The 20,758-nt window shown below is 56.3% G+C and overlaps 2 protein-coding genes across 2 annotated transcripts; both read left to right on the forward strand.

Annotated features, from left to right (window-relative positions):
- Positions 1-1,585: 1,585 nt before the first annotated feature.
- Positions 1,586-7,453, forward strand: LOC122441883 (keratin, type I cytoskeletal 17). Its single transcript, XM_043468972.1, has 8 exons — positions 1,586-2,325; positions 3,411-3,493; positions 4,113-4,269; positions 5,068-5,229; positions 5,844-5,969; positions 6,066-6,286; positions 6,373-6,398; positions 7,227-7,453. Exons 1-8 carry the CDS (start codon positions 1,870-1,872, stop codon positions 7,319-7,321), a joined length of 1,326 nt encoding a protein of 441 aa, XP_043324907.1. The 5' UTR covers positions 1,586-1,869; the 3' UTR covers positions 7,322-7,453.
- Positions 7,454-8,444: 991 nt separating this feature from the next.
- LOC122441893 (keratin, type I cytoskeletal 16-like) lies at positions 8,445-16,883 on the forward strand. The gene is given in 12 exon segments (XM_043468998.1): positions 8,445-8,901; positions 11,490-11,712; positions 12,269-12,526; positions 14,051-14,319; positions 14,322-14,596; positions 15,038-15,120; positions 15,227-15,383; positions 15,489-15,647; positions 15,734-15,919; positions 16,170-16,390; positions 16,488-16,534; positions 16,617-16,883. Coding segments are annotated over 10 exon segments (1,560 nt in total). The 5' UTR covers positions 8,445-8,901; positions 11,490-11,712; positions 12,269-12,467; the 3' UTR covers positions 16,721-16,883.
- Positions 16,884-20,758: the final 3,875 nt, after the last annotated feature.

The raw sequence follows: 20,758 nt of genomic DNA on the forward strand, positions 1-20,758 counted from the left end.
GCGGGGTGAGAGAGACATTGTTAAATGTCTGGGGCTGCTTGTCACCTGCCAATCTGTCCTCCCACCCCATCTGGGCCTGGGGCCCAAAGGAGGGAGGCAGGATGCTTGAGGATAGAGGGATGGGACAGTCCACCATTTGGGGAAGGTTTTGAGAATCAGTCCCTGCGTCCCCCATTGTCTGAGACTGGCCCCTGGGAGGGCCCCATAGACTTTCCAGGAGCCACACCTGTTATAGAGAGCGCCCTGCCTCAGCCTGGGGCGGCTACAAGGCCAAGATCAGAGGGAGAGGGGCTGGGCAGGGGACTTCCTGGAGAAGTGGTCCAGGGCACTGAAGGGTGTGAGGCTGGCAGGGGCATGGCCACCCCAGGGAACCAGACGGGCTCTGTTGGGCTTGGGGGTGTGTGGGGCGGGGTGGCCGCTCTGTGTGTGAGCGTGGGGGGGGGCGTCCTGTTTGCTTTGGTGGCTTGGCAGCTGCAGGGCTATTGGGGAATCTCTCTCAGCTGCTGGCGGGGGCTGTCTGGGCCTGTCTGGGAAGTGGAAGCCATCGGCAGTCTGAGACACGACCACATTCCGCCCAGCGGGCCCGCCGGGACCCTGGGACCGAGGGTGGTGGGCAGGTCAGGGTGGGGCTGTGGGGCGGGCACCCGGCCCATCCTGAGGGGCTAGCTCAGGGGATGGGGTGGGGCCTCTGGGGGTGGCTGCAGGGGAGGAGACTGGCGGGGGTTGGGGGTTCCCAGGAAGACCGTCTTCTTGGGCAGTGTCCTTTAGATTTCCAGCCGGTTGGGACCTGAAGCCACATACCCCACATCCGAGGGTTCTTGGGACACAGGAGGGGTAGGGAGGCTGGAAGGGGCCTGCCCCTCAGAGTTCTTCCTGTTCCCCTTATCTTGATGCCCCCTCCCAAACTGCTACTTCCCCAGCCTGCAGCTAAGCTCTTCTTTGCCCGCTCCAGCCCAGAACTCCCCATCTGAGAAAGAGAAAATGGGGAAAGGTCAAGAAAGGATGCTAGAGTCCCAGGGGGTTCCAGGGATAGAGACAGGAGCAGAAAACTGGCCAGATGGAATCATGGCCCCAACATGCTCCCCTGGCGTCAGGGCTCTGCAAAAAGCGGGGCCAGTATGTCAGGGGCCCCCGGGGAGGAGGAAGGGTGCTGTGGCTGAGTGCAGTGAAGGATGAAGGATGAAACCCAGCCAGCCAGGTTCTGAGTCAGGTCGGGCAGAGGGACACCCTCCCCGTATAAGCCCCAGTTTCCTTTACTGTAAATGGGGTGGTAATCAACCTTGACCTAGCTGCTGCATGCTGAGCCCCGTGGGTGGGTCCAAGGCAAGATGGGGTCTCGGGGCTCGTTGCCCCCCGTGCTGCCCAGGGGTAGCCCCAGGTGTGGCATGGTGTATGGCTGGGAGCAGCCTGGGTTCCAAATCCATTTGCCCACCAGACACAGGGTCCAAGCAGGTGTGGCTGGGGTGGCAGCTGCCTGGGAGGGCCCGTGACGGTGACGTCCTTCTTATTCCTCTTCTCCGTATTAGGTCATGGGAAAGCGTAGCTGGAGGGCCCGCCTGAATCACAGGTGACGGGCCTGGGACCAGAGGCACACACATGCAGACGCCCAGCGTGAGGGTTCAGAGAAATGATGCAAAGACCTGACGGTGGGAGGGGAGGGGGCCCACAGCCACCTGGGAGCTGGCAGGCAGCCAGCAGTGATGAAAGCCCAGGGGAATGGAAACAGAGGAGTGAGCCTGTTGTAATCGCTACGCCCACTTGTCAGGGCCTATAAAGGAGGCCGGTGAGCCCCGGCAGTCACAGCACCTTGGGCGTCTCTCCTCTCCAGCCTTCTCTCTCCGTGTCTCCCCGCCACCTGCTGCCGCCACCATGACCACCACCATCCGCCACTTCTCCTCCGGCTCCATCAAGGGTGCCTCCGGCCTGGCGGGCGGCTCGTCCCGCTCCTGCCGGGTGTCTGGCAGCCTGGGCGGGGGCTCCTGCAGGCTGGGGTCTGCCGGCGGCCTGGGCAGTGGCCTTGGAGGCAGCAACTATTCTAGCTGCTACAGCTTTAGCTCTGGCGGTGGCTATGGCAGCGGTGGTTATGTCAGCGGTGGCTATGGTGGTGGCTTTGGAGGTGTCGACGGGCTGCTGGTGGGAGGCGAGAAAGCCACCATGCAGAACCTCAACGACCGCCTGGCCTCCTACCTGGACAAGGTGCGCGCCCTGGAGGAGGCCAACACGGAGCTGGAGCTGAAGATCCGTGATTGGTACCAGAAGCAGGCCCCGGGGCCGGCTCCTGACTATAGCTCCTACTTCAAGACCATCGAGGATCTGCGGAACAAGGTAGGAGCTGTGATGGGAGGGGTCTTGGGTGGGGCACAGCTTTTCCTCCCCTGCCATCTGCCCTTGATCAAGGCCTGGAGCCCAGCCTGGGGGCTGCCACAGGGTCTTGGGGAGCCAAGGACAGCTTGGCTCCAGCTTGGCCTCTGGGAGCCCACCTTGGGGCCACTATGTGGCTTATGATTTCTTTTTCAGGACAGTAGACTGGGCTAGGGACAAGTAGGTCTTGTGGGGCTCCCTGGAGCCTGTTTCCCATCATGGAGCTTTTGCCACCTTGTGTGGTTGTAGGATAAGAGGGATGGAGGCATGAGGAGGGCTGGTCTCCTGGGGCTGCTGGATACTCAGACACAGCTTTCCTTGGAACAAGAGGGGGATTTAGGGCTAAGCTAAGGTGGTGTCAGGGGTCTGGTGAGCTCCTGCTGGCACCTGTTGGGAGGAGGAGGCAGGAGAGAGCGGGTGGGACCTCAGGAGGCCACTTCTATGCCTTATTTGGGGATTTTTCTGGCTTCTCCATCTCTCCTGCTGCGTCCTCAAGACAGGCTCAGCAAACTTGGGGCAGGGCTGCCTGCTGGAGCGTAGGGTCAGGGCTTAGCAGAGGTCACGACTTCTGATTTGGGAATTACACTTTGGTGAGGGCTCCTTTAGTTTTCCTCTTGCGGGAAGCCTCTCAGGAGTACTGTATCCCCAATTGTAATAAGAGGGAGTTTCTCACATCCATCCTCTTTCCAGGATTCAGGAAGAGTTTCTGCCTGGGGCATCCTCCTATTCTTTTCTGGCTCTCCTGCATTCCGAGGCTGGCACTCCCAGCTGGCTGTCTGCTTTGCTTTAAGGCAGAGTCTGGCAAGGGGGTTCTGTGGGGGGGTGGAGGCAAGTCTGAGGGAGGAGGGGAGTATCAGCCATCAGACTCCTGCTGGCCCTGCCTCTGTCACCAACTGTTGAGCAGTAAAGCTGGGAGACAGGGTGGGAAGGGAGCCTTCCCAGAGAAGGTAGCCACATCCTGGCCCCCAGATGGAGAGTCTCATCTCAGAATCCTGGTCTGGGCTGAGTTGCTCCCACCCAGGGACCTGATCACTCTCCCATCTTCCCAGATCCTCACGGCCACCGTGGACAATGCCAACATCCTGCTTCAGATCGACAATGCCCGCCTGGCTGCTGATGACTTCCGCACCAAGTGAGCCCTGACCAGGGTCTGGGGAGAAACTGGGGGCAGCCCTCCCTACTGAGGAGCCCAGGCCTCCTCAGTGGCTGAGGAGCCCACTGAGGAGCCTCCTCAGTGGCTGATGGCAAGGTCCAGAATCTAGGGGTTAAGGAGTTCACCTCTTAGCCCAGGATGCTGCAAAAGCAGCAAATTCTGAAGGTCACTGGGCTTAGTCAGGTGATGGAAGAGAGAGAGGGGAGGCAGGAGGCAGAGAGGAGAGGAGTCAGGAAGCTGGGTGGGGTGGGGCCTTGCACTGTGTGGTCCCAGGGCCCCAGGGCTGGGGATGGCTTCCACTCCACCCTCTCATTGGAAAAGATCCTGATGCTGGGAAAGATTTGAGGGCAGGAGGAGAAGGGGGCAACTGAGGATGAGATGGTTGGAAGGCATCACTGACTCAATGGACATGACTTTGAAGAAACTCCGGGAAATGGTGAAGGACAGGGAAGCCTGGCGTGCTGCAGTCCATGGGGTGGCAAAGAGTTGGACATGACTTAGCAACTGAACAAATACCCCCTCATCATTCAAGGGCAGGGTGCTGGCCAGAACCAGCCAGTCCAAGCATCTTGACGGAAGTCTCTGGTTCCCTTTGCAGGTTTGAGACAGAGCAGGCCCTGCGTGTGAGCGTGGAGGCCGACACCAACGGCCTGCGCAGGGTCCTGGATGAGCTGACGCTGGCCAGAGCAGACCTGGAGATGCAGATCGAGAACCTCAAGGAGGAGCTGGCCTACCTCCGCAAGAATCACGAGGAGGTGAGGCAGCTGGGGCAGTAGGTCAAAGAGATGCTGAGGGGGTGGCAGGGCTCCATTGCTGTGCCAAGGCTGTGACTGGGATGAGAAGTCCTACTGTGTAGCAGATTCTGAAGGTTGCTGGGCTTAGTTAGGTGATGGAAGAGAGGGAGGGGAGGCAGGAGGCAGAGAGAGGAGTCAGGAAGATGGGTGGGGGTGGGGACTTGCCCTCCGTGGTCTCAGGGCCCCAGGACTGGGATTGGTTTTCACTCCACCCCCTCATCATTTGAAGGCAGGGTGCGCCCACGTATCCAGGCTGGTTAGCTCAGAGCATTGCCCTGTCTGCAGAGCCCAGTTCCCCATGCAGGGCAGCCTTCTCCATGTATCACCCTGCTTCCCCGCATCTGGGGAGTCTCCCAGGGGCCCACAGAAGCCTCTTATGCCCGTCCTGGCCTCCCTCACCAGACAGGAGATAATTGAGGAGGATTCCCAGCTCAAACCCTCCAATCTGGACCCTAGGTAGAAGTATGGAAATTAGATGGGAGGTTCTGGGGGCTCAGGCCTAAGAATTAGATTTTATTTTCAGAGAGCCCTCAGTCTAGTGGGGGAGCACACAGTCTATCCTGGGGGAACCGCTAGTCTGATATTGGAGGCAAAGCCCACATAGACCAGGTGAAAAAAAGTCATTTGGAGGGTCAGAGGGTAGAGGGTGAGCAGAACAAAGGAGATGTTGTGGGAGGGGTCTGGAGAGTTTGTGTGGGAAGGTCGGGAGTGAGAGGTCAGAGCGGGGGATGCCCACACCCACCACCCCCTCCTCCACAGGAGATGAAAGCCCTGCGAGGCCAGGTGGGTGGCGAGATCAACGTGGAGATGGACGCCGCCCCCGGCGTGGACCTGAGCCGCATCCTGAACGAGATGCGCGACCAGTACGAGAAGATGGCGGAGAAGAACCGCAAGGATGCCGAGGACTGGTTCTTCTGCAAGGTGGGGGCTCCCGCAGACCAGAGGTCTCTCCCAGGGTGTGGGGTGCAGGACCTGAGCCCCCACAGTAAGCCCAGAGCCTGGCACGTTGGGCTGCATGGTGAGCTGCACAGATCCCGGGCGTCAGGGTCGCCTGTTGCATTCACAGGCCTGCAGCTTGCCTGAAACTGGGATCTGATGGGGTCAGGGGGAGTCCCCCTCAGGAATAAAGCCAGAGGGTCAAGACCCCAGGAGCTTCCATCTGTCCCTCAAGAAGTCAGGAACCAGTACCACGGGCCTGGCTACTGTCCTGGCTGGTTCTCAAATTTCCTACTCTTGTACCTTCTTCTTGAAGGCATTAGAGATAAAACTTAACATCCTTTCAAAGTCTTCTAGGTTTGGGGAGGTGGGAGGCTGATGAGAAGGCGTTGCTCCCACAGTCAGGTTTGGAAGGAGGCTTGAGAGGCCTAGGGAGGTCAGGAAGGTAGCCGTGGTGAGGGGAGTTGGGGGGATGGGGTGAGTCCAGGAGCCTGTCTGGGTCCAGAGTGGGCCCTGGGCTGAGCATATGGAGACCATGGGGGTCGCCTTGGAGAAGGGAAGCCAGGTTCATGCTGCCCTGTCCTGTATCCTGTCTGCAGACGGAAGAGCTGAACCGCGAGGTGGCCACCAACAGCGAGCTGGTGCAGAGTGGCAAGAGCGAGATCTCGGAGCTCCGGCGCACCTTGCAGGCCCTGGAGATCGAACTGCAGTCCCAGCTCAGCATGGTAGGGGCGCCGCCGGGCCTGGCAGGGGAGGTGCCCAGGGCTCTGGAGGGGGCCCTGTGCACCCTCGCTGATCCGGTCTCTCCTGCTCCCCTGCAGAAAGCATCCCTGGAGGGTAGCCTGGCCGAGACAGAGAACCGCTACTGCATGCAGCTGTCCCAGATCCAGGGGCTGATCGGCAGCGTGGAGGAGCAGCTGGCTCAGCTGCGCTGTGAGATGGAGCAGCAGAACCAGGAGTACAAGATCCTGCTGGACGTGAAGACCCGGCTGGAGCAGGAGATCGCCACCTACCGCCGCCTGCTGGAGGGCGAGGACGCCCAGTGAGTTGGGGAACCAGGCCAGGGCTGGGGGCCTGGGGCAGGGCTGAGTCCCAGACCCACATCTAATCTTTGTTTTTTTTTTGCAGTCTGACCCAGTACAAGACCAAAGAACGTAAGCATTTTGGTAACTGAGGGTGGGGCTGTACAAGGCAGGTGACCCACCTGTATCTTGCTGGGGGAGTGACCCCAGGAGCTCCAGGAAATGATGGCTGATCCTCAGCAGGGGTGGGGGAAAGAGACCTGGTGGGGCTCAGGGTCCTCATTAGATGAGGGAGACACTGTCTGGTCCGATGGGGGCAGGGCAGGAAAAGGCCCTTTCCTGGGAGATCCTAGGCTGAGAAAAGACACGTGGTCCCAGCTCTGAGACTTTCATCTGGTGGGGAGATAGGCACATGGTCTCACTCTTTTTGCTCTTGGGACCTTACAGATGAGTAAAGGCAGTCTTGTGTCTGGAGTCTCTTGTCTGGTGGCAGAAAGGGACTTGATCCTTGTCCTCCAGATCCCAGTCTGATGAGGCAGATAAGGTCGCAGCCCTTTGGTCTCTAGTCTAAGGGAGGTGATGGGGACCAGGGTCTTGTCTTGGAGATCCTTGTCTGAAGGGGGCAAAATCCATGTCCTGGAGACTGCAGAGAAATGGAATCAGACTCCATTTCAGACTAGCATCTGGTCTGCGCAGTCTTCCTCTTGCAGAGGGTCAGAATCAAACCATTTATTTGCGAGGCAGGACCCAGCCAGGGGCACCAGCAGGGAACAGGATGGGAGGGAGGGAGTGGCAGGGTCGGGGCGGGGGGAGCGGCACATGTAGGGGTGTGATGTTGAGGGGCCAGCAGAGGCGTGGACACAGGTGGCCGTGGTGGGAAGAGCTGGCTCCGCTCAGGGGGCTGGGGGCTGAGCCAGGATCTCTGGGCCCCCACCCACCCCGAGTGTCTGTCTCCTGCAGCCGTGACCACCCGCCAGGTGCGCACCATTGTGGAGGAGGTGCAGGACGGCAGGGTCATCTCCAGCCGCGAGCAGGTCCATCAGAGCACCCACTGAGGGCTCTCTCCCCCACCAGCCCCCTGGGGCTCCCCACTGGCTGCGCAGCCTCCAGCCTCCCCAGCCTCAGTCCCCCAGCTTCAGTCCCTTTCCTGTCCTCACTCCCTGACCAATAAAGCTTCTTGACTGAGACACAGAATGCTTCCTTTTTGTGGCCACTGAGGACCCTAGTGAGGAAGGGGTGAAGGGTATGGGGGAAATGGGGACAGGGGGAGCTGTCCGCGGACACCCACTGTTGTTGACTTGGAGGACAGGGGTCATCTTAGAACAGGGGTGAGGACTAGGTCTGGGCAGAGCTTGGGGCGGGGGTTGCTCTGTGCCTCCCAAGTGCTGATGACCCCAGGGAGGGTGGTCCAGGCAGTGACCCCAGGGAGGGTGGTCCAGGCAGCACCAGACCCAGGGAGAGGTCAGCGTGTCAGGAGGATGTCTTAGGTGCCCTCTTCTTGCCCCATAAGTGGGTGCGTGACCTTGGGTGGTGCCTTCCCCTCACGGAGCCTCATTTTCTCATCCCTAAATGGACAAGAATATCTCAGGAGCCAGAGCTCCTCATGGTCCTGTGGGCTGTGTCCTCCTCTTAGAGGGGACGAGGTGCGGGGCGGGGGGGGGGGTGGTTGGGGAAGAGAGGCAGGCCAGGACAGGAATCAGGATCCTCCTGAGAGAGGCACCAGCACTGAAGGTGGGTGGGTGGAACTGGATGCTTCCATTGTCTCAACTCCAGGAATCTTGAGACCTGCGCTTCCAGAAAAGGCAGGTGTGGGAGAGAGGGCGGGGCCTCTTCCAGGGACGTCTCCTCAAATGGTCAGCTGAGGATGGGGCGTTCAGGGGAGGTGGTACCCTGGGAGCAGCACCGCCCTCCCTGGCCCTTTTTCCCCTCCTGGTTCCAGCAGCTTGGAGGTCAGGTGAAGCTGCCTCCTGGGGAAGTGGTGGGGGGGGGGGGCGCGTTCTGCCCATTTGCTCTAACACCCTCCAGCCCAGCCCTTCTCACTCAGCCAGCAGGGGAGGAGTCCCGGAAGCCTTCCTTTGAGTAAATCTGAAAACCACTGGGCTGGGTGGGTCTGATTTTCCAGTGTTCTTAAGAAGTCGGGGTGGGTGGAGGGATTAATGAGAGGAGGGATGCCCCCATCCTAGTTCACAGACAGGCCTGGACTCTCTGCTGCTGCAGAGTCACACAGACCCCTCCAAACACCTGCTCTTCCGGATGCCTGAAGACTGAGGGTTGGCCCAGGGGCAGGGAGGGGGCAGGAGTAGCCAGAGACCCCAGTGGTGGGGGTTTGGGACCAGAGGGAGAGGGGGCGGGAGGAGCAGGCGGGGCAGTGGCACGGGAGCTGTCTATGAAGTGGGCAGCAGGGTGTTAGGACTTGGAGCAGATCCCAGGCCCTCTCCGGATCTCAGAAGTAGCAGTGAAGGAGGGCTAGATGAGCTCGGGCCCGCGGCCCTTCCCGCCCTGACCCCACAGACGCGGAGGACAGTGAGTTCCCTTCCACGGGCTGGAGTCCAGGGCGCGCGTCTGCAGAGGCAACCGCAGGACTCCAGCGGGCTCGGAGTGTGGGCTGGCGTCTGTCGCCTGGGCAGCAGTCCCGGTAGGGATGGAGGGTGGGAGGGAGGAGGCGCTGAACCCACGGGGCCCCCAACCATACATCCGGCCGCAACTAGAAGAACCAGCCCTGGGCCGCGGATGGCTCATCGAGGGGTGATCTCATTTACCTGAAGAACAGTCTCAGGAAGCGCGGAGAGGCGCCCCATTGTGTGGATACGGACACTGAGGCTCCGAGGAGCAGTGACTCAGCCCCTGTCCGGAGCCTGGCGTGTCAGGGGTGGAGCGGGGCGCAGGAGGGGCGGGGCTGTGCTGGGAAGGGCGGCCAGAGCCCCACCCCCTGCCCAAACCCAGGCTCTTGGGCGGGGCCCTTGTCTCCCGGCAGACTCTGGAGGTCCCCTCTTACTGAGGGGCCGAGTGACGAGGGGTCAGAGTGTGGGGCTGGCCAGAGGCAGCCCCCGACTTCACCCTTCTGCGGGGGAAGAAGCCTCTGCCCACACAGTGAGTGGGTGGGTGGTCGGGAGGCCACAGTGGGGGAACAGCCAGATGTCCCCAGCTGCCCCAGGAGGGCGGTGGCCACAGTGCTGGGGTTGGGGGTCCTTGGGGCAGAGCGCAGGGCCCAGAGAGGGAATGCCCGGCCCTTTCCAGGAATGCTCAGCCCAGGCCTGGGCAGGAGGGAGCAGCAGGGAGTGACCAGGCACGCCAAGCTGACCTAGGCTGCTGGGGCTTGTGCAGGCAGCGGGATGGGGGGACCCAGCTGCGGGCTTCTCGGGAGAGACTCCCAGTCCGTCCACACCCACACTCCCGCCCACTGCTGCATGGAATGTTTAGGTGAGCCGGGCTCTACCTACCCTTTGTGCAGCCTCTCCCACTTTCCTATGATGGCCACATGCACGGGATTCCCAGGATGGGGCTGGGCCGGTGGTAGCCAGTCCCTGTGACTCTGCCTTCACACACCCACACTGGGAAGGGTGACCTGGCAGCACTTCTGCTGAGAAATGACACGGCCATCACACTGTCTGCAGCACTGTGTTGCTCTGTGCCCGGGTCTGCGCTGGGCATGGGAGAAGGAAGAGACCCAGGCCTTGGCCTGGGAGGCCCCTGAGCCACCTGGAGGGAGCCCAGTCTAGGGCTGGTGAGCCGGGCACAGCGGCAGGCCTGACACTTCCCTCAGCCCTTAGGAACTGCGGTCTTCTGCACCACCCAGGCTGTCCGGGGCTGAGGGGAACAGCGGGACAGAGCCAGGACAGTTCTGCCTCTTGGCAGCACGCAGGCTGTCACCCAGCCTGACCCAGCCACAGGCTCCCCTGAGGGCCTCTTGGTTGTGCAGCCTTCGTGAGGGGCTCTGAGAATCCCACGAGGGAAGGGGAGCATCAAACGTGGTTGGGGAGAGAACCACAAAAGGCAGATCAGGTGGTCACAGACTCACCCAGATCCTGGGACCAGTCATGGGGCCAGAGCCTGCATCCAGGCTATTTGTTCCCTCCCAGAGAGCCTGCCCCCTCCCTGCAGGCCCCCTGCACCCCATCATGGCCTGAACACTCGGTGTTAGAATCGCCTCTACCTTCTCCAGACGTCCTGCTTTGAGGGCCTCTCTGTCTTGTTCTTTGCATCTGAGTGTCCACACAGTATGTGGCACATAGTAGGTGTTTTATAAATACCTGTGGATAAATGCAGTGATAGCCACAGCTCTGTGCAAGCTTCTTTATTTATTTCACCCCTATGTGCCTGTGAAGTAGTGCTGCTATTCCCATTTCCCAGAGAAGGAAACTGAGGCTCAGAGGGGAGGAGTGACTTGCCCAGTATCTGGCCCCTGCTTGCCCAGCTCCAGCCTGCTCTGTCCTGGCTTGTTTGGGCTCCTCTCTTTCTTCATCCTGACCTGAAACCTGTGGCTCTGGCTGCCAGCGGGGGCTGGGAGCTCTCTTCCCCTCCGTCTCCCCGGAATCTCATCCTCCCCCGCCTCCCCAAGCCGTCTCTTGCTCCCCAGCCTGGCTGGTCACTGGAATCCCCTGGGATCTTGTAAAAAACGTCCTCACCATCAGGTTTATCCAGCCCAGTGCTGCTGAAGTGGGTCAGAGCAGGGCCCGGGAATCTGTATGGGGACTCTCATGACCAGTCCGGTTTGGGAATCGCTGCAAGTGGAGTGCTAAGTTGCTTCAGTCCATTTCTGACCCTTTGCGACCCATTGGACTATAGCCCACCTGGTTCCTCTGTCCATGGGATTCTCCAGGCATGGATATTGGAGTGGGTTGTCATGCCCTCCTCCTGGGGAATCTTCCCTACCCAGGGATTGAACCTGTGTCTCTTACATCTCCTGCATCGGCAGGCGGGTTCTTTACCACTAACACCACCTGGGAAGTGTGGCATTGGCCAATGATATTCCCTGGCCAGTTCAGGTATGCGTTGCTACCTGGGACGGGGCTGGATCAAGGAGAAAGGTAAGAGGCCGGGGTGGAGGAAGGGATGGGAGTCTGTGCTCTGTGCTGACCAGGCCTGGCAATTCTGGCTCTTGCCAACCTTGGTGCAGGTATGTCTCAATGGCACGGAGGAAATGCCAGCTGCATCCCACAGGCCAAGCGTCCCATGTTTCCTGCTGTACTGGGCTGTATTCCCAACCTTAATTTTTCTCTCCAGGGTCAAACGATAAGTTCCCAGTTCAGAGACCATGATGATGTCGCTCTCCTCTCCTCTGCACCCCAAATGCGTGGTGGGTGCTCCATCTGAGGTGTTGACTGAAGAGGTCTGATGGGTTGGTTGGCAGCTTCCTGAAGCTTCTCAGCCCACGCAGGTCCCTGATCTCCAGGGCAGGACCTGCTGTGTAATCCCACCCCCAACTCATCCAGGACGGGGGTGGCAGGTAGGGGCAAGGGGGTGGAGGGGAGGGGTGGTTATCTGGTGACAAGGGAGGTGGAGGGCATGTGGGACAGATGGGGGGTGCAGAGAAGAAGAGACCACGGGGACAGTTGTGCACCTTGGTCAGGGTGCCGAACCTGGGTCTAGTCTCTGCTTCTCTGCTCTCTCTGGTTGGGGCTTGGTGGTCTTTGGTGACCTCAAATGCTGTTTCCAGTTCTGAAGCTGATGAGTCTGTAATTGGACCTGAACTCCAGGCCCATGCTGATGCCTGTGATGGTGGGATGTCTGTCCAAGATTCCAGAGTCCCTTTTGCCCATTTTGGGGGTTGGGGGAAAGGAGCAGTTAAGTTCCCTCTCCCAGGCCTGGCCCTGAAGGCGTGTGCTGGGTACCAGCTCTGCTCATCTCTCTGGGCCCTGTGCCTACAGGTACGGGGTGTGATGTGGCAGAAGCAAAGCCCTGGTTACGCTGAGACAGACTTTCCTGCCCCAAGGTTCAAGGTGGTATCACCCAGCAGGGCTCAGGCTGAGACAAGCCCTTTCTGCCTCTTCTCACCTCCACAGAGCCACTTCAGAGCAAGGACAGTGGCCACCCCAGGGCACCCCAGGGAGGCCTCTGTGTTGGAGTCCAGACCCACCCCGCCATCTTGTCTTCAGCCCCCAGGCCAAGGTCATGCCCTCCGGGCAGAGCTCATTCCAGGCACCCTGGGGAGACAGATGGTAATGGATACACCTGGTCCCCACCCGCAGGGCATGTGTGGGAATGTGGAGACATTCCAAGCTCCAGGGTCTCATCCTGGCTCTGCAGCTCAGTGACTTTGGGTAAATCACCATTTCTCTGGCTCTCTCTGGGTCTCCCCCTCTTCTCCTCACTTCACAGAGTTGACTCAAGACAACGGTGTTTATTGGAGGGGCATAGAGAAAGTGGTTCAGGATGGTGGAAAGGGTTTGGGATGGGCGAGCAGACAGACAGGGTTTCAAGCCTTAGCTCCCTGCTGACTGGGGTCATGAGTAGTCCGCTTCCCCTTCCAAGTCCATCATCTGTGAACTGGTGGCAGGAACAGGGCTCCTCACAGGACTGTGTGGCTTGTGTAGGGCACTCCATATGATACCCGAGCCCTGGTCAGTGCAGCAGGTGACCAGAGACCCACCTTCCCTGTCTCCTTGACTGAACGCATGGAGTTGTCAAGATAAACCTAGAATCTGTGGGGGCTCCAGAGAAAACTTGGGATCTGAGCCTCAATACAATGTTGGGGCTTGGAAGCCTGTGGTGGGGGTCGGGGTCACAGGGGTGCCAGCAGCAGAGTGGGGACTCCTTCCCACTGCAGTTTTTGGTGGGTACCCATGTTTAGGTGAAGCAAGGCATTGGTGGAGGGGTGCTGCTTAAAGGGTGGAAGTGCGAGGGGGCATGGGGAGGGCCAGGGGGAGGGAGGGAGGCACCAGAGGATGGAGGTGGGTGAGAAGGGGCAGGTGAGGGGTAGCTGGGCTGGAAAGGAAGGAAGGGGAGACTTGTGGGGGTCAGGGGTGGCCACTGGGGAGGTCCTTCATGCATGTTCCTTTGTGGCTAGTGGTATGTCCTCCCCTTTCACAGATGAGAAAACTGAGGCCCAGAGGCTCGCAGACCAAAGGACTGCCTATGCCATATAGCTTGTCAGGGCAGGGATTCAAGCTGCCATGTACTGGTTTCATGGTACACACCACTTCCAGGAGGTCCTGGGGGCTCAAAAGCAACCCCGGAAACTGAAATTGAATCCAGTAAGGGAAAGAGTCATAGAATTTTTAGAACTAGAAAGAACTCTGAGATTGCCCAGTCCAGCCTTGTCACTTTGCTGAGGGCAAACAACAGCTCATAGAAGGAAGATGGTCACACAGCGAGCACAGCAGAGCAGGGCCATGAACCCAGCTCTCCTGTCCACAGCCAGGATCCCACAGCTGTCTCCCGAGACAGCCCCTGGACAGCATCACTGAGACTGTTCATCCAAGGCTGTCACCATGGGGCAGGGAGTCCTTGCATGGCCTGACTCACTGCCCGGGGACGCAGTCACCACAGAGTCGCCTGTGCCAGGGCACTGCTGGCCCCTCAGGCTCTAGGAACGGGAGCCAGATTCTCGTCGCCTAGCCTGAATCACCACCGACTCAAGTTGGGGTGTTTTCTCTTGGCTCCACCCCCCCCTCAAAAAAAATAGCTGGGTGGGAACTCAGCGCAGAACAGAGTGAAATGCATTGACCCTGCACTGAATAATCCGGAGAGGGGCGTTGGATGGGACCCGGAGTGATGAACTCTGGAGAGGAGCCCCGCCTTCCTCACGTGCATATAAACGTTCCTGTTGTTCGAGGCTGCCTCAGCATCCTCTCGGCCTCCCTGAGCACCCTGCCCTTCTCGCTTCTCACCATGACCACCTGTAGCCTCCAGTTCACCTCCTCCAGGTCCGTGAAGGGCTCCAGCTGCATCGGCGGTGGCTCCAGCTGCGTGTCCTTTGTCCTGTCTGGAAGCTCCTGCCGGGCCTCCAGTGCCTATGGGGACCTGTCTGTATCCTGCTCCCCTCGCTACTCCTCCGGGGGTGTCTGCGGGCTGGGGGGCAGCTATGGCGGTGGCTTCGGCAGCAGCAGCAGCCTTGGGGGTCTCTGTGTGGCAGCTTGGTTGGAGGATATGGGGGTGGCCTTGGTGTTGGCTACACTGGTGGCGATGGTAGCCTCCTCCCTGGCAATGAGAAGATCACCGTGCAGAACCTGAATGACCGTCTGGCCTTCTACCTGGACAAGGTGCATGCCCTGGAGGAGGCCAACAGGGAGCTGGAGATGAAGATCCATGACTGGTACCAGAGTCAGGGGCCCAGGCCTGCCCGCGACTATAGCCCCTATTTCAAGACCATTGAGGATCTGAGGAACAAGGTGGGTTGGCCAGGGGGGTAGCTCTGGTGGCCCTTAGAAAAATGCTTGCTAGTGTCTCCATTTTACAAAGAGGGAGACTGAGGCCTGCTTTTGAGGAATGACCACAGGCCACTTAGAATTGGTGGCAGAGGGTCCTTTTTCAGCATCAGGGTACCCTGATGCTGGGCTGGTACCCTGAGTCTCTTATTCCCTGCAAGCATTCTTTGGATTCAGCTTCTCTCAGCCTTGGGCCCAGGATGCAGTGGGGGATATGTGGTTGTATCACCCCCCCACACTAAGCTCAGTGGAGAAGGCACCTGAGGCTGACTGGAGGGGTGTAAAGCCTGACCTACCAGCTAGACAACTCTCAAGACTGGGGAGGCTTCTTTCTCTCATCTTTGCTATTCACTTCTGAGCAGCAGGGCCTTGGCTAACCAGAACTGTCCTTCACCCCCTCTGCAGATTATCGAGGCCACCATAGAGAATGCACAGCCCCTTCTGCAGATTGACAACGCCAGGCTGGTGGTTGATGACTTCAGGACCAAGTGAGCAGAGGGCGAGCGGTGGGGTTGTCCAGCCAGGAGGATCAGCAGGTCTTGAGCCTCAGAAGCCTCATGATGGACCTTAAGGCCTTGACCTTTGTCTTGCCAGGTATGAGCATGAGCTGACCCTGCGCCAGAGCGTGGAGGCCGACATCAAGGGCCTGCGCCGGGTGCTGGACGAGCTGACCCTGGCCAGGACTGACCTGGAGATGCAGATCGAAGGCCTGAAGGAGGAGCTGGCCTACCTGAAGAAGAACCATGAGGAGGTAAGGTTGCTGCTGGTGGTGGGAGGCATGTCCAGTGGAGTTGCAAATGCAACTGGGGCCAGGGAAGGGGTAAGCTGAGCACATCCTCGCATCCCTTCCTGGGAGATGCTTGCCTTGCAGAATCAGACTGGTGGGGACGTCAGCGTGGAGATGGATGCTGCCCCCAGCGTGGACCTGAGCCACATCCTGAATGAGGTGCATGACCAGTATGAGCAGATAGCAGACAGGAACCTCAGGGACACCGAGGCCTGGTTCCTGAGCAAGGTGGGACATGGGTCCTCAGCCCTCCTGCGGGGCTTCCCAGCCAGGGGGCCTCTGGAGCACTCTAAACCTGTTCTTTCCTGTCTCAGTCCAAGGAGCTGAACAAAGAAGTGGCCTTTAACAGCGAGCTGATGCAGAAGAGCCTCAATGACCTGAATGAGCTCCGGCGGGTGCTCCAGGGCCTGGAGGTTGAGCTGCAGTCCCAGCTCTGCATGGAGAAGGACCGGGAGGGCACAGCCCCAGCATCCAAATCGCCAGCAATGGCGCCACCTCCTGTAATGGAACCCTGCCACTACATGGTTCCTCCTCTTTTCTCAGGAGTGGGTTGGAGGGATCACTGCATCCATTATACAGATGGAGAAATTAAGGCTCAAACAGTGGAATAACTTTTCTCCACGTCTTCTGGCTCATCAGCAGCCCAGCTGGGGTTGAAATCCACGCACCTCTCTGGACACATGCCCAGAGACCTAGGGGGTCAGCAATGATCACTTCTGTTGACTCTTTCTCTCTCTGCCTCCCTCACAGAAGGCATCCCTGGAGAAAAGCCTGGAGGAGACCAAAAACTGCTACTGCCCGCAGCTGGCCCAGATCCAGGAACAGATCTGCAGGTTGGAGGAGCAGCTGGCCCAGCTGCACTGCGAGATGGAGCAGCAGAACTAGCAGTACAAGATCTTGCTGGACGTGAAGACGCAGCTGGAGCAGGAGATCGCCACCTACCGCCACCTGCTGGAGGGCGAGGACGCCCAGTGAGTGCCCGGACCCCCTGTCCTGCCCCCCAGACCCTTCAGCCCCGCCCCTGCTGCTCCCAGCACACCTGACCGCTCTGCTTTTTCTCCCACACAGTCTGTCCTCCCAGAAACCATCCGGCCAAAACTATGCTTCCTGCGAAGGTAAGGCTCCTGAGGGTCCCGGCCACCCTTGAGCCCCCGGCCCTCCCAGGGCCCTTCTCACTTCCTTTCCTCTCTCCCACAGTCTTCACCTCCTCCTTCCCGTCCTCCTCTGGCCGGCTGACCCGGTCCATCCTCAATGAGGAGGGCTCGTCCGGCTTCTGCCCGGGCCAGAACTCCAAGCCCTGAGCGGCTTCTCCTGGAGCCTCCCGCCTGCCCTCCCACCTGCCCACCCGCCAGCCTCACCGCCCGAAGGCCCGGATCTGGCCCCTGCTCCCCGCATGCGGCTCCCAGCTGTCTTTCCTCCCTCTCTGCTGGTGGTGGGCTAATAAAGCTGAATTTCTGGTTGATGCAACAATTCTGTGTGGTCTCCATTCTTGAAGTGATGAGAGGGGGTTGGAGGTGCCTCCGAGGAATCTTCTGGGACCTGACAGCCTGAGGGAGGAAGCAAAGAGCCAAGTGAAACAGCTCGAAGGGCGTTCAGAGACGACCTCCGGGCTGTTGTGGGGTAGGAGTGGGAGTCCGGACGCAGGCTCGGGAGCTTGCTTGCTCATGTTGCTGGATGCAGAGTGAGGGTTTTGCAGCAGCTCTTTCCTCCCACTGTCTCCCAGCAACTGGGTGTAGCCAGGCCCATCCTGGAGAGTAAAGTCACACAGACACTGAGTGGCATGACTGTGGCTCGGTCTGTTTGGCTGCAAAGACCATTTTTCTTTTTTTTTTCATTTTTCTTTTATATGGCTCTGTCTTTTTAGGTATTTTAACCCAAAGGCTCCCACGTTTGAGCTCCTAACTCTACCCCTTGGCTCCTCGCCTTTGCACACCAGGATTTTTGTGTTGGATGGTAGAGGGTGAGACTTCTGTCTTGGGGGTGGTGCCCACGGTTAGGACTGAGTCTTTCTTCTTCCAAACTGCTTCCCCTCATCACTACTATTAACTCTCTTCTCTTCCTCGCTCCCCTCAGCTAGTGAATTGAGTGCCAGTGAGTCCCCCAGAAGTATCTGTCACCCATGCTCTCCTCTTCATCCCTACAACCACCACCACCTTCTTTTCTCCCTGGAACTAGGCCTCTTGCTGTTCATCTCTCCCACTCTCATTTCTACCTAATGACCTTACGTTATTTTTTTTTTTTTAAGTATTTACTTATTTGGGCTTCCCTGGTGGTTCAGATGGTAAAGATCTGCCTGCAGTGCAGTGGACCTGAGTTCGATCCCTGATTTGGGAAGATCCCCTGGAGAAGGGAATGGCTACTCACTCCAGTATTCCTGCCTGGAGAATTCCATGGACTGAGGAGTCTGTCGGGTTACAGCCCATGGGGTCGCAAAGAATGGGGCATGACTGGTCGATTAACACTTTCACTTTCATTTATTTATTTGGCTTCATCGGGTCTTAGTTGTGCATGGGCTCACTTGCTCCTCTTCTTGTGAGATCTGAGTTCCCTGACCAGGGATTAAAGCCACATACCCTGCACTTGTAAGGCAGATTTCCAATCACTGGACCATCAGGGAAGTCCCCCCAATGACCATTCTAATGAGAATGTGGGCAAGATAAAAAATGAGGGTGTGATCAGAACCCCTCTGTTCAACCATTCTTGATGTTCCCTCTCCCCTGGGACACTTGGCCTTCCTGTCTCAACCCACCAAGGTGTCTCCCTCACCCCCTACACTTTACCCCATGAATCCACCCTACGTGGCTGTTGGGGTGTACCATCCTCTCACTTGCCATGAATGCCTCTTATATTTTAAAAGTCTAATTAAAAAAATAAAACATGGGAATTCCCTGGTGGTCCAGTGGTTAGCACTCAGTACTTTCACTGTTGGGGCTGGGCCTTCAGTCCCTGGTTGGGGAACTAAGATCCCACAAACCATGAGGTGTGGCCAAAGAACCCTCCAAAACTAACCAAAAAAATCAAAGTTATGTCTGCATATCATCATTAGATTTTTATGAAAAGAGTGGCCCCCAGGCTGACATCCCCAGGTGTCACACACCTCCTTTCCCACCTGCCACTTTCAAGTTTTAGCTCTTACATTTGTCATTTACTTCCTTATTTCTAAATAACAGGTTATACTACAATTCCTTGATCTTTTTCAGTTTTAGATTTCGTTTTTAAAAAATTGAAGTACAGTTGATTTACAATGTTGTGTTTCTGGTGTACAGTAAAGAGATTCGTATGTATATATCCATATATGTACTGATATATTCTTTTCATACTCTTTTCCATTATGGCTTAGTACAGGCTATTGAATACAGTTCCCTGTGCTATAAGAACAACCCTGCTGTTTATCTATTTTCTATGTAGTGGTTTGTATTTACTAATTTCATTCTCCTCTACCCTGATCCCTTTTGGTAACCATACATTTGTTTCTTATGTCTGTGAGTGTGTTTCTGTTTTGTAAATAAGTTCATTCATGTAATCTTTTAGAGTCCACATATAAGTGATATCATATGGTACTTGTTTTTATTTATCTGACTTACTTTACTTAGTATGATAATCTCTGTGTCCATCCATCTTGCTACAAATAGCATTATTTCATCTTTTTAAGGCTGAGTAGTATTCCATCATGTATATGCACCAAATCTTCCATTCATCTGTTGATGAGCATTTAGGTTGCTTCCCTGTCTTGGCTATTGTGAAGAGTGCTGCTATGAACATAAAGGTGCATGTATCTTTTTGAATTATAGTTTTCTCTGGATATATGCCCAGGAATGGGATTGCTGGATCATATGACAATTCTATTTTTAGTTTTTTAAGAAACCTCCATACTGTTTTCCATAGTGGCTGCACCAATTTGCACTCCCACCAGCATTGTGGGGAGTTCCTCTTTCTCCACACTTTCTCCAGCATTTATTATTTGTAGACTTTTTAATGATGGCCATTCTGACTGGTGTGAGGTGATACCTCATTGTAGTTTTGATTTGCATTTCTCTAAGAATTAGTAATGTTGAGCATCTACTTCTATGTCTGTTGGCCATCTGTATGTCTTCCTTAGAAAATTATACATGTAGGTCTTCTGCCCATTTTTTGATTGGTTTGTTTGTTTTTTTGATATTGAATTGTATGAGCTGTTTGTATATTTTAGAAATTAAGCCCTGTTAGTCACATCATTTGTAAATGTTTTCTCCCATTCCATAGGTTGTTTTTTCATTTTGTTTATGATTTCCTTTGCTGTGCAAAGTTTACAAGTTTGATTAGGTCCCATTTGTTTATTTTTGTTTTTATTTCTATTGCCTAAGAAAACATTGCTGTGATATACATCAGAGAACGTTTTTGTTTATGTTCTGTTCTAGGGGTTTTATAATGTTTTGTCTTATATTTTAGTCTTCAAGCCTCTTGAGTTTATTTTTGTGTGTGATAGGAGGGAATTTTCTAACTTCACTGATTAACACATGGCTGTCCAGCTTTCCTAACACCACTTGCTGAAGAGACTGTCTTTTCTCCATTGTATATTGTTCCCTTTTTTGTCGAAGATTAATTGATGGTAGGTGTGTGGGTTTATTACTGGGCTCTCTATTCTGTTCCATGGATCCACGTGTCTGTTTTTGTGCCAATACCACACTATTTTTTAAAATAAATTATTTATTTTACTTGGAGGCTAATTACTTTATAATATTGTAGTGGTTTTTGTCAAACACTGACATTAGTCGGCCATGGGTGTACGTGTGTTCCCGTCCTGAAGCCCACTCCCACCTCCCTCCCCATCCCATCCCTCAGGATTGTCCCGGTGCAATTACCATAGCTTTGTGACATTGTCTGAGGTTTGGGAGGGCTATGCCTCCAGTTTTGTTCTTTTTCCTCAGGATTGTTTTGGAAGTTCTGGATCTTTCTTGTTCAGTCACTCAGTCATGTTCAGCTCTTTCTGGGTCTTTGTTACTGCCAAATAAATTTTAGGATCATTTGTTCTAATTCTGTGGAAAATGTCACAGATAATTTGATAGGGATCCTATTAAATCTGTATGTTGCTTTGGGCAGTATGACCATTTCTCAAATTTAGTTTTTGATTTTTTAATGTTTATTTGGCTGTGCCAGGTCCTAGTTGCAGCGTGCAGGATCTTCAGTCATTGTGGCACGCAGGATCTTTAGTTGCAGCGTGCAAACACATATTTGCAGCATGTAGGATCTAGTTCCTTGACCAGGGACCAGTTCTCAAACCCAGGCCCCCTCCACTGGGAGTATGGAGTCTTAACCACTGGACCAGGGAAGTCCCTCAAGTTTAGTTTTTAATTGCTGCT

The sequence above is a fragment of the Cervus canadensis genome, chromosome 1 (genome assembly GCF_019320065.1).
Source record: "Cervus canadensis isolate Bull #8, Minnesota chromosome 1, ASM1932006v1, whole genome shotgun sequence".
Classification (NCBI taxonomy): Eukaryota; Metazoa; Chordata; class Mammalia; order Artiodactyla; family Cervidae; genus Cervus; species Cervus canadensis.

Bases quoted from the DNA above. Each gene is read 5' to 3' on its own strand.
- LOC122441883 (XM_043468972.1), top strand. From the start codon at position 1,870: ATGACCACCACCATCCGCCACTTCTCCTCCGGCTCCATCAAGGGTGCC. The intron at 2,326-3,410 runs GTAGGAGCTGTG...CCATCTTCCCAG, and splicing joins TCGAGGATCTGCGGAACAAG to ATCCTCACGGCCACCGTGGA. The intron at 6,399-7,226 runs GTAAGCATTTTG...TGTCTCCTGCAG, and splicing joins CCAGTACAAGACCAAAGAAC to CCGTGACCACCCGCCAGGTG.